At 32.6% G+C, this 15,834-nt stretch overlaps 1 protein-coding gene, 1 long non-coding RNA gene and 1 other non-coding gene across 7 annotated transcripts; 2 read left to right on the top strand and 1 right to left on the bottom strand.

Moving 5' to 3' along the window:
* Positions 1 to 3,413: 3,413 nt before the first annotated feature.
* Positions 3,414 to 5,934, bottom strand: LOC100798473 (E2F-associated phosphoprotein). Of its 2 annotated transcripts, XM_006589674.3 has the most exons (4): positions 5,776 to 5,934; positions 4,489 to 4,654; positions 3,912 to 4,107; positions 3,414 to 3,822 (listed from the first exon to the last, which is right to left on the bottom strand). In XM_006589674.3, exons 1-4 carry the CDS (start codon positions 5,831 to 5,833, stop codon positions 3,799 to 3,801), a joined length of 444 nt encoding a protein of 147 aa, XP_006589737.1. In that variant the 5' UTR covers positions 5,834 to 5,934; the 3' UTR covers positions 3,414 to 3,798. The 2 variants fall into 2 exon arrangements, with proteins under 2 accessions (XP_006589737.1, XP_003536736.1); XM_003536688.4 differs by having other exon boundaries at positions 3,414 to 4,107; positions 5,776 to 5,915.
* Positions 5,935 to 6,263: 329 nt separating this feature from the next.
* Positions 6,264 to 9,939, top strand: LOC100798115 (uncharacterized). 4 transcript variants are annotated; one of them, XR_001383324.3, is made up of 3 exons: positions 6,264 to 6,401; positions 9,060 to 9,555; positions 9,640 to 9,939. It is a non-coding gene; the product is annotated as an uncharacterized lncRNA (long non-coding RNA). The 4 variants fall into 4 exon arrangements; XR_136907.5 differs by lacking the exon at positions 6,264 to 6,401 and adding an exon at positions 6,416 to 8,290; XR_003263237.2 differs by lacking the exon at positions 6,264 to 6,401 and adding an exon at positions 6,416 to 8,980.
* A 279-nt stretch (positions 9,940 to 10,218) lies between these two features.
* Positions 10,219 to 10,303, top strand: TRNAM-CAU (transfer RNA methionine (anticodon CAU)). The gene is given in 2 exon segments: positions 10,219 to 10,256; positions 10,268 to 10,303. It is a non-coding gene; the product is annotated as a tRNA-Met (tRNA).
* The last annotated feature ends 5,531 nt before the right edge of the window (positions 10,304 to 15,834 follow it).

Raw genomic sequence — 15,834 nt, 5'->3', positions numbered from 1 at the left:
TACATTTGTGTGTTTCTATCTCAAAAACTAAATAGGAAAAAGAGAACGGAAGTTGTATGAAATAATCATTTACAACACATGTTATAATAAATTATAAATTTTATGACATTATTGAATTTTTTTTATTAAAATTTCTAGTCGCACCTTTAAAAAATATATTTTTAGAATGTTTTAATTGAACATACTATTATTTGATACATTTTTACATTGATTTCAGTGAAAAATACACATAATCTCTAAAAAAAATATTTTTAATCTTTATTAACATGATTAAATTTAGTTTTATTGTTTTGAAAAAAATATTAGTTTTAATTTTCATAAATTTTTAAAATAATTCCTGTCAGCACTGAATAATACTGTAACATATATTTAGATATAATATTAACAATTATTTTGAAGTAAATGTCTTCTTAAATTCTTAAATCTTAAACGTCATCTGATATTTTATATATGTTTTTTTTACTCAATTTTTATATTTTTCTTATAAATGTATTTGAAAAAAAATAGATGATTCACTAATACTATAAAATAATAATCAATTACAAACTATCATATACATACAAAAATATATAATAAATTAGTTAACTTTATAATAATTATCTTAAATTCTAATCAATCATAATTTTTAATTAATTGATACAGTAAAAGTATTTATAATTATCAGCTTATAGTCATTAAACTTTTAAAAAATACTACATAAATGTTTAAGACACAATAGATGTTCAAAAGTTATTTTACAGTAAAAAATACTAGTACACAAATAAAATGGGACTATAAAGTTTTATTTTTTAATAAAAAAAAGGTAACTTTAAATTAGCGTTGTGGAGCTTGGCATTATTATCTTGCATGAATAATCTTGTTTAAGATCATGGCCATCATTCATTGATTGGAAAGTGATTTCAGCCAGTGAATAAAATTTGTGGGGTACTGTCCTTTTCCAGCTTGCAAACCTCAGACTATTTTAGTCATAATACTAGCAGTCTAGTACGCTGACAGCAAAGAGAAGGTTACGTAAGGATAACAAAAAAGATTGGACCCATCCCTTCCTAACAATAGGAGTAGGAGAAGATAAGTGTTACTAACACATTGCTGATCAAAATTACACATTTTACTATTTTTTTCTTATTTAATTCTCTCTTAATTTTGTCTAATTTTTAATAGAATGTATATCAGACAGAATTTGTTAAAGTGTTGCTAGTTGTGTTGAAGTGTTGGTAGCACTTCTTATAGTAAGAATAAATTGACAAGAAGCCTTTACAGCTGTATTTAATTGAATGCTTGTGTTTCAGTTAAAAGAGTAAAATATGATACACGTGGGTGATGTTTGACAAAATTGATTGAAAGGTGAAAAATTAGTTTATTAAATTATAAATGTTTGATAAAATTAATGATTAAAATAATTAAAAAATAATAAAATTATGATTTATTTTAAAAAGGTAACAAGGAAAATAAATAAATATATTAAAGATTAAAGTGGAAGAGAATATAAAAAGTTAGAAATTAACATTTAAAAAAATATTATTTTAAGTAATATTTCAAAAAATGTTAAAAATTAATAAAAAAAATTTACTTGCCAAATAATCAAATGAGTTTTCAACTAATAAAAAAAGTTATAAACTATGTAAAATATTTTGTCAAACATAATCATATAACAACTTGCAATACAACATCATGTTTTATATATTTCTCACTTAATGCTATCATTTATTATAATTTAAATTCAATTTTTTTTCCTTTTATCTCCTTCTCTCTTTTTGTTGTATAATTTGTTTTATGGTACAAGTATCATTTCTCTTTTTAATATAATTCTCCATTTTATACATTAGAAATTAAAAATGTGCATTGGATCTTACAAAAGTATTTTTTTTTCTCTAACTTTTAAGGATGAAATCTACCGCAAATTCTAGTGCAATTTGGTAACAACTTCTAAGTTATGATCACAAATTCACAAATAAGATTTTTTTAAGAGAATTCACGAATAAGATGTAACCTTCTATATTGAACTATTTGAACTAAAATCTTAAGCATGTGTTTACTTGTATTTTTATTTTCTAATTACAAAACTGTTATGTTGTTTTTTATTTTATTTTTTATTTCTTGCTTTCAAACCTAAGCTTTTATGTTGAGCCTAGTATGGGTCTAGAACAAAACCTAACATTGTTCAAAATATAATTTGAAGAATGTCAAAATATAATTTGAGGCGATCAATTGACATAGTGTGTTTGTCTTTTGTTCTCTCAGCCCCAAACTCACATTTTTTTTTTTGTTTTATTATTATTAAGAGCTGGTATGGAGTGAACTGTAAATCCTGATTAACTGAATGCACACAATTATCATACATCATACAAGATATTTTCTTTCTGGGTACACGAGTAGTAGCGATTTCTATGGAACTTTGTTTAAGTAATCAATAATTAACAAATAGATCACGATGTTAAATCGAAATGACATACAATATCTAACGCACACGGACATATATTCTATATCTTAAATAGTGATTTTCATGCGCTGTCTCTTGCCTCTTCTGTAGTACATTGATACTAAATAGCTAAAGTATTGATATTGATACATGCATTATGTGTTTCCTAACCACTACGATTTTGTTTTTTAGCGAAAGCAACTCAAAAGGAGCGATTGATAATTATGTCAAGGATTTGAATTTGATCCACCCCTTTTTTGATTTGCATACTCCCACTTCTCCGCTTGAAATGATGGAACATTCCATACTAGCCCATTTAAATATTGGATCATAATCCTGTTCCTATATATATATTTTTATATTGATACACGGAATCAACTCACATATTCTTTTAAACACTTTTTTTAATAATACAGCATTCAACACTTAATCAATAATAAAAAAGAAAAAAAATGCGTCAGGTATAACACAGCCCATAAAAAACATATTAAAGAAATTAAAAATTGTTCTATTTAAATAAGTTGATAACATATTAACATTGCTTGTATCAATATCATCTTATGATACAATACATTTTTCCCGACATGTATACTCCGAGTGTCATGGGCGAGGGACGTTTATGATAATGGACAAAAGCTGGCCTTTCTTTTCTTAGTGGCTAGTTTTAAACAAATCTATAAACTATAGTTCTTTACATGTTTATGGATTTGGTGAAACCATGTCAACATTGGCGGCAGGATCCAATTAGCGGTCGGGGAAAAAAATAAATGGAAATCGCCGTTGGAGAATCAACAATACACGACAGTTAAATTAAGATTGAGATAGTGAAGACTTTGGAGTTTACATGTCAGAAATTCCAACCTCACTGTTACAGGGAAAAAACATCACGAAAACACACGCATTGATTTCACCTAAGAAATAATACCAGCGAGTGAAATGTTCATGACTTTTGAAAACATTTAGATACATTAATTTTATTAAATGCTGCTTGATATGGAGCTAATTATATAAGTTGTATATTATAAGCTCATGGAACAGTATTCCATGCTTTTGCATAATTCGGATCTCCGTAACAATGAAAATGAAAAACAAACGTAGCAATAATAAACATAATTTAACAAGGCATTGAAAAGCATACAAGAGGAAGCTCATGTCAAACAGGATATCCAAAGATGTTAATTTTGTTCTTTTAAGCAATACCTCTATGTCCACGGTTTTAGCCCCACAGACAGTTTCTTCTTCCAGCGACGGTTACCTCTAAAATATACTCACGGGGGAGAAATATTAGAAGTGGAGGAAATGTGTCTTCATGGATCTCTAAAACATAGAGAAACTAAGATCAACTAGTCCTGAGTTGGAATTTTGCACGGTAGTGAAATTCAGAGACCAACATAGTTTATACACTGCTGGGCAGATACATCTGAATCAGTTAGGATTCACTCGGGAGAACATTGAAGAAATGATAAATCTCGTCTTGGTCAATGACACCAACCTCTGTCGAGCAAACGGAACAGCAAACTTGCTTGAATGTTTCAATATTAGTTGAATGTGCATCATCTCCATCAAATCCTTCTTTCCCTCTATTTCTTTTTCTTGATCTTGAAGTATTTTGTTTCAAAACCTTGTCATTCCCAATTTTGCAGTTTACCACAAATACTGCCCTATACTGGGTCAAATATTTTTCATGCCTGCAAGAAGCTCAGTCATACCAGTTACCAACAAATATTCCTATGAACAAAAATAAATCAACATTTATTTATTTTATTTAAAGGGTTTGGAAAACCATTCTACTGACTGTAATTCTTTCTTGGTTTCAATTCCATGCCTCAACACTTATATTTAGGTCAAGAAAGCTACATAGGCAGAAACAGCTATGATATTATACAAAGAAGCTTCCAAGTCCATTCACACACACAAGTAACCAAAGTAATGCTCTGGATGAAAATAAAATATTTGGACTCTTCAATCTACCAATATAGTAATTCCTTAAGCAAAATTAAAATGTTAGTTTAAGTAAACATATATACATATGGGCATGAAAAGCAAAGCAATAACCTAAGTGTCTGTACCTTTGGCATTCTAGGCAGAGGGTGGTGAAGCAAGCAGGGCAGCTAAGCACAGCATCAGAGTCATGTCCATGCCTTTTTTTATCAATCCACTTTTCATCGTTATCATCAAGATCTGGGTCATAAAACTCTGGTTTGGTTGTGTAGTCTATTTCATCATCATCAGAAACTGGTATTTAAATTAAATAAACAAAAATTAGATGGTTAGCTTAATGCAGGGTCATATGTTGCAAGTGCTGCAGGGACTTATAGGCAGTAAAGAAAGAATAACTTTCAAGCTATAATCTACCAGCTGAATGATTATAATGACAGCATTGAGGTCTGAACCTATTGCATCGAGCAAACACTCAAATTCCACACTACTGCTCATCCTAGTGGCTTATAGAACACACTTTTAAATCAAAGAATAAACTACAACCTCAAATGCAACATCTACAAACACCATGCAATTTATTGGGAAAAGAAGAATTTAATGGCATTAGAGTATTAATTGGCAAAAATGTAGATGGTGTACACAGATGCTGCATTGAAAGGGATGACTTCAATAATGATGATAAAAACTTCAAAGCATGATTGCAAAAAAGCAAACAGGGGTACAGGTGGATCCGGATCCTCTCAATTTGCATGGAACTGGAGAATGTCAAGTTTAATTAATGTGCCCCTTTGGATTAAAATCAACGGCTGAGATTTAGTCATCAAAACTCACCGTTTGATTCAACACATCAAAACCCCAATTCTAACATTTCTATTTTCTCAAACCAAAACCAATTTTGGGTAACTCTACGACCCTCTTTGGACTTCACTTTTGGCAACTGCTACAAGTTAGGAATGCAGATTTGCAAATAACTTTCATGACAGTATTCTATTTAGACAAAGGGAAAAAAAATGTTCTCCTGAGATTTTCATATCCAATATTGGAATATTAAAGAGTAGAAATTTAAAGATAGTAGTAGCAATTTAGTCACGAACAATTACTTCTCAACCACCTTGACAGAAAAGTTGAAGGTGAATTTGGAGGAAGGATTAAAAAAATTTCAGTATGTGTGACTGGGCAGGAAATAAAATTTTTGAGAAACTGAGCAAAAAAATTGTTGATTATTAACAGCTTATAAGCTGGTACCTATTCCGATAAAGTGAAACGACATATTTATTACTTTTTTTTATAAAAAAAAAAATCGAAACTCCCCAATTATCAACTCCAACGTTTGCAATTTCACTGGCAGGAAGTGAGCATGAATTATTCTTTGAAACGAAAAAGCTGCAAAACATCGAGATGGGAATATTCGTTACCTGTTTGTTGCGAATTGGTGGGTGAATCAGTGTTGTCTCTCTTGCCATCTTCTTCCATCTCTTCTCTTTCTCTTACGATTTTTCAAAAGAAAGAGAACTGAACCCGTACAGGTAGTAGTATTTGTTCTTCTACCGAAGATCGTAGGACCTTTAAAGCCCAATACTATTGGGCCTACAAATAATGCTTTTATATATTCGTTAATTGTCCATCAAAATTTGCAGATGTGAGTTTTTAATTGCGTTAGATATTTCACTTTTAATTAATATTTTTATTTTATACTTAATTTTAGTATTATAGTTAGACCAAAAATAAAAAAAATTATAATAATTTTTGGTTGTTTAAAATTATGAAAACATGCAATGGGGTGATGGCGCAGTTGGCTAGTTATCCTGAGTTTGAGCCTCTCTCACCCTAATGTTTTTATAAGAGATTTTTTTCCCCGGTAATCAGGAGAGTCTCTTTGGTCTCCTGCATCAAATTCATACTTTCTGGACTTTATTTACTTATTTTGGCTCTTGACAAAAAAACCCATACTGTACAAATTTTGATTCTTTCGAAAACAGCTAGGAATGGAATAAAATTGACTATTCCAAATCTTAATCACCTTTCTCTACTCGCAAATAAGGTTAGCACGCGATTCTGATTCTCTTCTCTCTGATCCTAAATCATGTTGTGTTTTTCCCTGTTTTATTCGGTATCTGCTGAATGCTAGTATCTTGCTTTAGTTGCGTATGTTTTTTCGTTTGTTTGCGTCCCCCCCTCGCTCTCTCTCTTATGAATTGATTTTTCTTTAAATTGATGCAGAGGCAGAACTTAGGTGTTTCTATATCCTTCCTTCCAGTTTTGTTTTTTTTTTTTTTATGACTAGTTAATTAATTTTTATTCTCTATTCATGCCGATTCTTTGTTAAAATGTGACGGTATGGTCCTTTCACTGCTCCACACATGTGTATTTCCTGATTTTGAGCAGTGCTCATGGATAAATGAATATTGATGTCTCTGTGAATTGTATGTTTTTCTTTATTATAGATTCTAGGTGTTTGATGAAAATACCGAAATATGTTAAGCCAATGAATTGATGAGGTTGTGATCTGGTTGTTCGTATGGAATTAACGTGTGTGTGAGCGATGGTGGGATCTTCATGTTTGATAACATTGCATATCAAGTAATGGTTGTAGATTCAGTAATGTAGTCATTGACAATGTGTACGAGTATCTGGTTGCTTTGAATCTTTGATTGAGCACACACATTGTTTGATGAATTGTCTAACCCAAATCTTACTCCTTGCTGTGTCACGGATAAATAATTTTTGTTTTGGTCCATTGAAATTTGAAGCCTGCACAAATTGTTGAGATTTAGGTGTGTTTTCAAATGCTAACAAAGCATATGTATATAATCTGCATGATATAAACCCGACCAAAGCATATATTGTATGGTAAAGTTTGGGTGGGCCATAGTTTGGGAAGAAACCCTAACTAATCCTTGGTTTTCCCCCAAACTAAACCTTTTCAAAACCAGTTTAGATAAACTAATGATATTTGCAGACAACAACTGTGTGTTTAGAACACAGACTGTAGAATATCACACACCACGGGTTATTCCACCAACAAAGTGTTGGCTGAATTCATGATATGCTTCAGTTGTTACTTGTGATTTTAGTTTCATGTGATGGGGTTTTTATGACAGTTATTGTGTTAACGGTTATTATGAAAGTCTGGTTATGCTTATAATTGACTATGGTCCAGAGCTTTTATCCGATTGGGGACCAGTAATTCACTGCCACTCTGGTGGCTGTACCTCTGTTTGTGAACAAGAATTATCACTCAATATTATGCATGTTTGCACCATGCAGTCTACTTCATGTTATGGATCACAATGGGCTGGTCATATTTGAGTTATTTAGTTTTTGTTTGCTATTTAGTTTCTTTTGTAGGTGGTCCACTGACCTAGTTTCAAGTATTGCTCTCAACATAATTAATTAATTAATTAATGTATTTGCTTGGCGCGTGACATTTAGTATGCCATCCATCGTGCCTATTAGGCTCTGTGCAAGTAGTGCAGGTGTTAACAGGGTCAATGAAGCTTATGGTTTGTAGAGAAAAGGGGTCATGGAACTTGACACAGAACATCCACTTTATAGTTAGACTGTAGGGGTTGCACACAGTTGTCTGGAGGTGGTGGTTAGAGGTTGGCCTAACAACAGAAGAGTGCAGAAAAAGGGGAGTGCAAAATCATCTATAGAAGAGGCAATAAGAATTACAGAGAGGGGAGTGCAATTTTCAGGTTATTTTAGGAAAAACAATTATAAAGTGGAGTGTATTAGTAATTAGGGGAAGTGGAAATAGTAATTCCTTTTATTTTTGGAGGCTAGCCCAGTAAGTAAGAAACACAAAAAACTAGTCGAAAACCTTTCAAGTTTCATTTCGTGAGTCCCCTCGAACTGCTTTCCCGTTAGGTGAGTCAGTTTGTGTTGCTCCCTGCTCTGTTATGCTGCACCTCCCTGTTTGATTTCAAGGTATTTGCTTGAATCTTCTTTCTAGAATGTCAGTTTAAACACCCTTTTACTTTGACTCCACTCCAAGGTAATTGCCCCAATTCAAACCCTAAAAAGGGCCCACGACGAGAAGTTTCCAACCCCTCTGGCGACTTCTGCAGATTTTCTCTGCTTTATTCCTCTTTCTTTGTTAAGGGAAACACTTATTATTAAGAATTCATCTACACACGAACATATATACATATGCTACGCTTTTGATTTCCACCAAAAACTTTTATTTAAATTATATTTCAACCAATAACATATAAACACGTGATTTCGTGCAGGGATCGTTTTTAATTGTTAATTTCTTTGTTGCTAGACTTCTGAATCTGTCTTAAATCATAATCCTATTGTGTTTTTTTTTTTTTTGTATACAAGTGCATTTTACTTTTTTTTTTACCCCTGACCCTGATCCAAGCTTTTAGTTACCATGTGATGCCATTATCAGTGAGATTTCTCCATTAGTTAAACAGGACTTGCAGTCCACCTTTATAGCCTTCCAAAGGCACAATATATACCTGTCCGCAAGGATGGGGACTTTACATTCTCCAACAAATCATCGGAATCAAAGTCTCAATCAACACCAAAGATGCCCACTTTATCCATATTTATTGTAATTTGCGTTAGTGGTGGTGCAAATCAGCATCAGTTGGACATTATAAGACAAATGTCGGCATTAATAAACCTGTATTATTGACAATCAGCTATAAGGTTTGATCTAACATTTTAAATCGCTGCCAATTTGTAGGATGTTCCACAAAATAGTCCCCCAGCTGATACTGACAATTCAGTGCCAAAGGGAGCTCAAGGGGAAGCTAATATTGAATCCAATGGTGGCAAGGGTGCAATGGTAAAGGTAAGCCATTGATAAGCTGAAAGATTCTAAAAGGTCTGATGATGAGCCCAAAGGCATGGCTACAGAAGGAGAGGCAAGAGATGAACCCATACCGAAGTCCAAGTCTGACCGTAAAACAGAGGCCATTGGGGAGACACGCAGGGACCGGGACAGGGAAATAGAACGGGATAGGGATTGGGAAAGAGATAGAGATCGGGACAGGGACAGAACAAAATCCAGAGATAGAGATCGAAGAAGGGATTCTGACAAAGCGTGAACGAGAGGAAGCTGAGAGGGACAAACTCAAGGATCGTGGTCACCGTTCTAGGGAGAGAGCAAAGGATTCAGGTGTGTTTGTGGTACTGGATGCAGGACATTCTGAGAAAGTCAAAACGCCATTCCTCGCATGGTATGAATCTGTGTTAAAATGGGTTTGGCAATTGTTGTTCTTTTAGCATTCCATCTTCCTTCCCAACACATTTCAATTTTACAGATCGGGATTCCCATGTTTCCTCTTACTCGTCAAGGGAGAAAGATCGACATTGACATTATTTAGAAGAGTTATTACAAGATGCACCCGTTTCGGTGTCCATGACACCTGTCAAAGTCGGTCAACTGATCAAGCATTGCACGTCCTTTGATCTTATAATCAGTAACTGCTGCCTGTCAGGGGAAGTTTTTACAGATATAAACAATTTAGGGCTCATTTGGGGTCTTATTTAACAAGTACTTATGTATACCTTTTTTTGTTTATAGTCGAAGAGAGAATAGAGTTAAAATTATTTTTATATTATTTTGAAGAGTTAATTGAAATGCGTTAAAAATAACATATAGACATATTATAAGTAATTTTGTATAATTTTTTTTCAAATATATATACAAATAAGGCTTTTATTTATGTATTCGTTAATTGTCCATCAAAATTTGCAGATGTGAGTTTTTAATTGGGTTAGATATTTCACTTTTAATTAATATTTTTATTTTATTAAAATTATTGTTATGTGGGCCAAAAGTTTAAAATAGAGAAAAAACTATATTTTTTAATTTTGTTAGAAGTATCAAAACGCACAGCGGGGTGGTGGCGCAGTTGGCTAGCGCGTAGGTCTCATAGCTTCTGAGTTATCCTGAGGTCGAGAGTTCGAGCCTCTCTCACCCCAATAGTTTTATAAGAGATTTTTTTTCCGGTAATCAAGAGAATGTCTTTGGTCTCCTGCATCAAATTCATAGTTTCTGGACTTTATTTACTTTCTTTGGCTCTTGACAAAAAAAACCCATACTATACAAATTTTGATTCTTTCGAAAACAACTAGCAATGGAATAAAATTGACCGAATGAAAAATAAATGGTTACTAACTCATAAAAAGATCGTTAATCATAACACAAAAAAAGGAGAGAAATAAATGGTCAATAACACTTCTAGCCATCATATGTTTCGAACAAGCTGTTGGCTCAAAGGAAATGGTTCTTCTCAGTTGTCATAATGGATGTAGCAAAACTAGGATCTTTTATTCAGAAATCATTTTCAGTTCTAAAATGAAGAACAACCTCAGGCTTGATGGTGTGCAATGCACAAAATTTGACGTTATACTTGGAAGAGGACTCGTGATTCTTAATAAGCATTTGAAATTCATGAGAGTTCATTAATAAAACGTATGGCATTTCATTGAAATACTACTTGAAGTTTACAGAACTAGGATATATTTTGGGGAATGTTCTTCCTGATGGGAAAAAGTATCAATTGTTTACAAACGCTCCTTTATTCATTATATTTTCTTTATCCTGGCTTCACGTTGACTAAGTCTTAGACTCATCTTCTTGAATGTTCCCTGATAAATGGTATTATTTTGAAGAAGCCTCTCCATGCTGCAGTTGAAGTTGTAGTTGACCATGAACGTGTCACTTCGTAGATGCCTCTGAAATGATCAGGGTAAGGAAATACTTATTCTGAATGCAGGTACCAACCAGTCTTTGATATCTCTTGTACTCTCAGCTTAATGATAACTCTGACATATGGGAAACTGATAGGGTAAATGCCACCCAAGATGGCAGGATCATTGTATAAGGTGAAGATGACTTGTCGTATCCCCTCGAGATTAGGTAGTGCACAAACTTGAATGCAAGAATGAGGAAGCCATTGTACATGGTTTTTGGTGTTGTCTTGTTTAGTGATGTTTCTGCAGTCAGATAGAAAGATATTATAAGCATGCTTGTATATGATTGATGAATGTAATGTGAGATGAAATAATGCTGGTAAAAATATTATGACCGTATTGTTCAAGGATGAACTGAACTCACCAATTTTTCCCATTAGACTGCAATCATTCCCTGCCTTAAAATTCTTGGGAGTCCCACAAATGCTTGAGCTGAAAATAGCACCAGCAAAAAGCCCCAAAAGGCCATAAAGACTCTTTCCTTTTTTCTTCTTTGGAACCTCTCAGTATTGAAAAAGATAGAAAAGAAGAGCACAGCTCAATTCTCCTTCCCAAAGGATCCGAGAATAATCCTTTATATAAGATCCTCAAAGTCTCAAACTTTGTTCAGCAAGCCTCAGAATGGTGGTTGATTATTCCAAGTTCAAAAAAATAATAATAGGCCAGGTTGTTCAATTATTATACAAGTCAACTTAATGTATTATGGTTCTTGCTAAACCGTTTTTTATTGTAAAGAAATGCAAATTTGATCATATGTACCTGTTCTTGCGGGGCAAGCCTCTCCTACAATATATTTTGCTCAACAAGAAAATGAACGCGTAGAATAGAATCACAGATTGTTGGTAATGGTGGGATCGGTCAACATCTTGTTTATGGATTTTATTTGAGCCACAATCAATCAGGCAACCAGCAGCACCAAACTCAGTTACAATATTGTCACAAAAAAGAAAATAAGTATGTAGTGTTCTTGAATAAATTGTGAATTAGTATTTTTTTTTCTGTCCAAAAGTAAATTTAACTGTATATAAAAGATATAAATTTTAAATGTAAACTATTACTTATATATTTGTTTTTTTTTTTGTTTGGTTGTGATTTGAGTCACTCAGTTTCTTGAAATCAATTCACTGAAAAACAACCTTTTCCGCAATAAAGAAACATACTAATTTCTCTTAAATAGATCAAATATACAGAGCCATAGAGCCGAATCCAGTTGTTATATCGTGGTTCTAAAATATGTAAGTCAATCTCAATACACACATTAGGACTTTGTCATTTGTGTTATTTGATCAAATTAATCACTGGTTGGTTGGCATTAGACTCAGACACTTATCTTTAAGCGATGAAGTGAGGGATAGTTCATATTGTCAAAGTTACTGCAGAACTTTAAGAAACAAATATAAAGGCCAATCTCAAGCTTCTTATCCAGACCCCTTCTTTCATGATATACACCAGACCAGATATTTCATACCATTTTGGAGCAGGCTTCTCCATGATTATTAACTCCCCCATAAGACTTCTTTCTCAATAAATTTAGTTACAGGGACATACCAATTGACAACTCAAATTATTCTGCTCAATCTGATTTACTTGTTAAAATAAATTTTTATTTGGAGAAATTAGAATCAAGTTTTTGGTTCTCAATGGCAAAACAATCTGGTAACTAAACATAAAAAATTAGTCCTACATACTATGTAAATTTAATTTCAACATATCAAGTATTAGTGTATAACCTTTTCACTATTTTTGAACGATGTATGGAAAAAAGGTCAAATCAAGCTAGTCTTTACTTTAAATAGTGCTTACATGTTTCAAAAATATAGAACATGGTTTAGATTAATTGTCACACATTTTTGTTTGAGTCTGTCTTGACTTGAAAGCCTATTCGAAGGTCTATTTATGCAGACCTATTAATGGTAAGCTAGAGGGCTAACAGGCAAAGCCTTACACTAAAAAGGTTAAAAGAGCAATTTCTATATCAGAAGGTTTTATACACAGGAAAATTATAGATCGCGATAAGTTCATATTGCACAAAAAGATGATAATCAATATTGGATGTTTGGAAGATGATCTGTACAAAAATAACGGGATAACATAGTACCTAAAACCTAAGTGCTTTCATGCAATCCCTGAACCTGATGTTCCAGCTATCCACTGTATAAAAAAGAAAGGCTTTCTGATCGAACAAAGTTCCTGTCCATGGGAACTAATACCTCTTACAATCATCATTCTAACTTTAAATAAAAAAAAATCTTTATTTATAAACAGCACAAAACAAAAACACAAAAACGATTAACATAACAAATAAATCGTCAATAACACTTCTAGTCATCATTTGTTTCCCGTTGTCTGTAGACTCATTTCTTTGAATGTTCCCCTATGGCATGATTTTGGAGAAGACTCATTCCATGCTGTAGTTGACCTAGAATGTGCCACGTAGAGAAGCAAGTTGTAGTTGACCTTCCTTTGCTTTGTGGTAGTGGATGCTTGATGCTTCTGAGAAGATTGGAGTAAGGAATTATTTTGAATGCAGTTATCAGTCTTGGATATCACTATTACTATCAGGTCTCAGCTTAATGATCACTCTGACATATAGGATACTGAAAGTGTAAATGCCACCCAAAATGGCAAGATCATTGTATAAGGTGCAGCTGACTTGTAACCCCTTGAGATTAGGTAGTGCATTAACTCGATTGCAAGAATGACGAAGCCATTGTAAATGGTTTTTGGTATTGTGCTGACGAGTGATGTTTCTGCAGTCAGATAGATAGATATATAATCAGGCTTGTATATGCTCAATTTGAGCTGGTAAAAATATTATGACGATATTGCACAAGGATGAACTGAACTCACCAATTTTGCCCATTAGACTGCAATCATTCTCTGCCTTAGAATTCTTGGGAGTCCCACAAATGCATGAGCTGAAAATAGCACCTGCAAAAAGCCCCAAAAGGCCATAAAGACTAACAGCTTTGTTCATGTTCAATTTTAAGGCTCTTTCTTTTTTGGAACCTAATTAACCCTGCACTTGAAAAAGATATAAACGAAAAACACAACTCACTTCTGCTCTCCAAAGGATATGATCATGCTCCTTTATATAGGATCCTAAGAATCTCAAAGTTTGTTCCGCACGCTTCAGAATGGTGGTTGATTATTCCAAGTTCAAAAAAATAATAGGGCAGGTTGTTTATTGCTACACAAGTCAACTTAATATTACGGTTCTAGCTAAACATTTTTTTCTTAAAGTTTGACTATGTACCTGTTCTTGCGGGCCAAGGCTAAACTCTGTTTCAGTATACCAAGTTCAAAAAAAAATATTTTGCCGAACAAAAACAAGTGTGTGGAACAGATTGTTGATGGGCAAATGGTTACTGACTCACTGGTCAACATCTTATTCGTGGATTTTATTTGAGCCACAGTCAATCAAGCAACCGGCACCAAACTCTGATTCAATATTGTCACAAAAGAAAATAAAGTTTTATTGAATGAATTGTGAATTAGTATTATTTTTTTCCACGTCCAAAAGTAGACCATTACTTATAAGTTTTTTTTTGTTTGGTTGGCCGTTTGGTGTAATGTGACTTGGTAATCACAGTTTCTTGAAATCAATTCACTGTAAAACATCCTTTATCACAAAAAAGAGATACTAAATTATGTATACACACAATATATCATTTGTGTTGATTGATCAAATTAACCACTTAATGAAACAGACACTTATGTTAACTTTTTAAGATAAATGCGAGCGTTGATATCAACTATTAATTATCAATAACTGTAAAAGTGGTATCAATTTTTGTTCCTTAATCAAGTGATTTAGAGTTCGAATCATGATTGACTTTTTGGTATATAATAAATCATATTGGGAGAAAAATATTCACCTTGTGTGTGTTCATGGTCCCCAATTAAAATTAATCATTACTTTTTTCAATGAACTTTACAAAACAAATACAAAAATTGATCACAATTCATGAGTTTCTTATCATGTTTTCCATTATATATTTCATACGATTTTGGGACAACTTACTAATTCTCAATAATACTTATTTCACAATGGTTGCAATCATTTTTTAGGCGTTGGACTTGGACATACAGAAGAAGCATGAACGCTGAACACGACACCGTTAATGTCTAAATTATAGGATAAACAAATAAAGAGAATCCAATTAAATGAAATATGAGTAACATATAACAAAATATCTAAATTGATGATATATTCATCTTTTTAAACATTTTTTTTATGTTTTTTCAAGTGTATTAATGTGTAAAGGTGACAAGTCTTCAGGCAAATAAAAAGTAATTTTTGAATTAGATACCTAATTAGAAATGTCAAACAAATTTTCAAATGTATTGATGTTGAAAATGTGTCCAACATGACAACACTTACAATAAGAGAATAAGAGAATAAGAGAGGTGTTTGTTGCTTCTTCACATACCTTTCTATCATAAATTGACAACTCCAATTGATTTTGCTCGGTCCGCTTTACTTGTCTAAATATTTGGAGAAAATAGAATCATATATGTTCTTTGTTTATAATGGAAAAAACAAGCAGGCAAATAACCATAAAAAATTAGTCCTACATTCTTTGTAAATTTTATTTCCAAATATCTAATAACTTTTTCAGAGTATTGTGTACTATGTATGGAAACAAGTCAAATTAAGCTAGTTTTAAAATAAGATTCATATTTTAATCCCTGACTTTATAGTTATTTTACATATTAGTTTCTCACTTTGAAATCATTTTGTATATTAATCCTTA

The sequence above is a fragment of the Glycine max genome, chromosome 10 (assembly GCF_000004515.6).
Source record: "Glycine max cultivar Williams 82 chromosome 10, Glycine_max_v4.0, whole genome shotgun sequence".
Classification (NCBI taxonomy): domain Eukaryota; kingdom Viridiplantae; phylum Streptophyta; class Magnoliopsida; order Fabales; family Fabaceae; genus Glycine; species Glycine max.
The sequence above is the reverse complement of the archived record's forward strand: the minus strand, read 5'-3'. Positions and strand labels throughout refer to the sequence as shown.

Coding starts and splice junctions, on each gene's coding strand:
- LOC100798473 (XM_003536688.4), bottom strand. CDS start 5,833: ATGGAAGAAGATGGCAAGAGAGACAACACTGATTCACCCACCAATTCG. Junction 4,655..5,775: donor CACCAATTCGCAACAAACAG/GTAACGAATATT, acceptor TTTAAATACCAG/TTTCTGATGATGATGAAATA. Junction 4,108..4,488: donor CTCTGCCTAGAATGCCAAAG/GTACAGACACTT, acceptor AGCTTCTTGCAG/GCATGAAAAATATTTGACCC.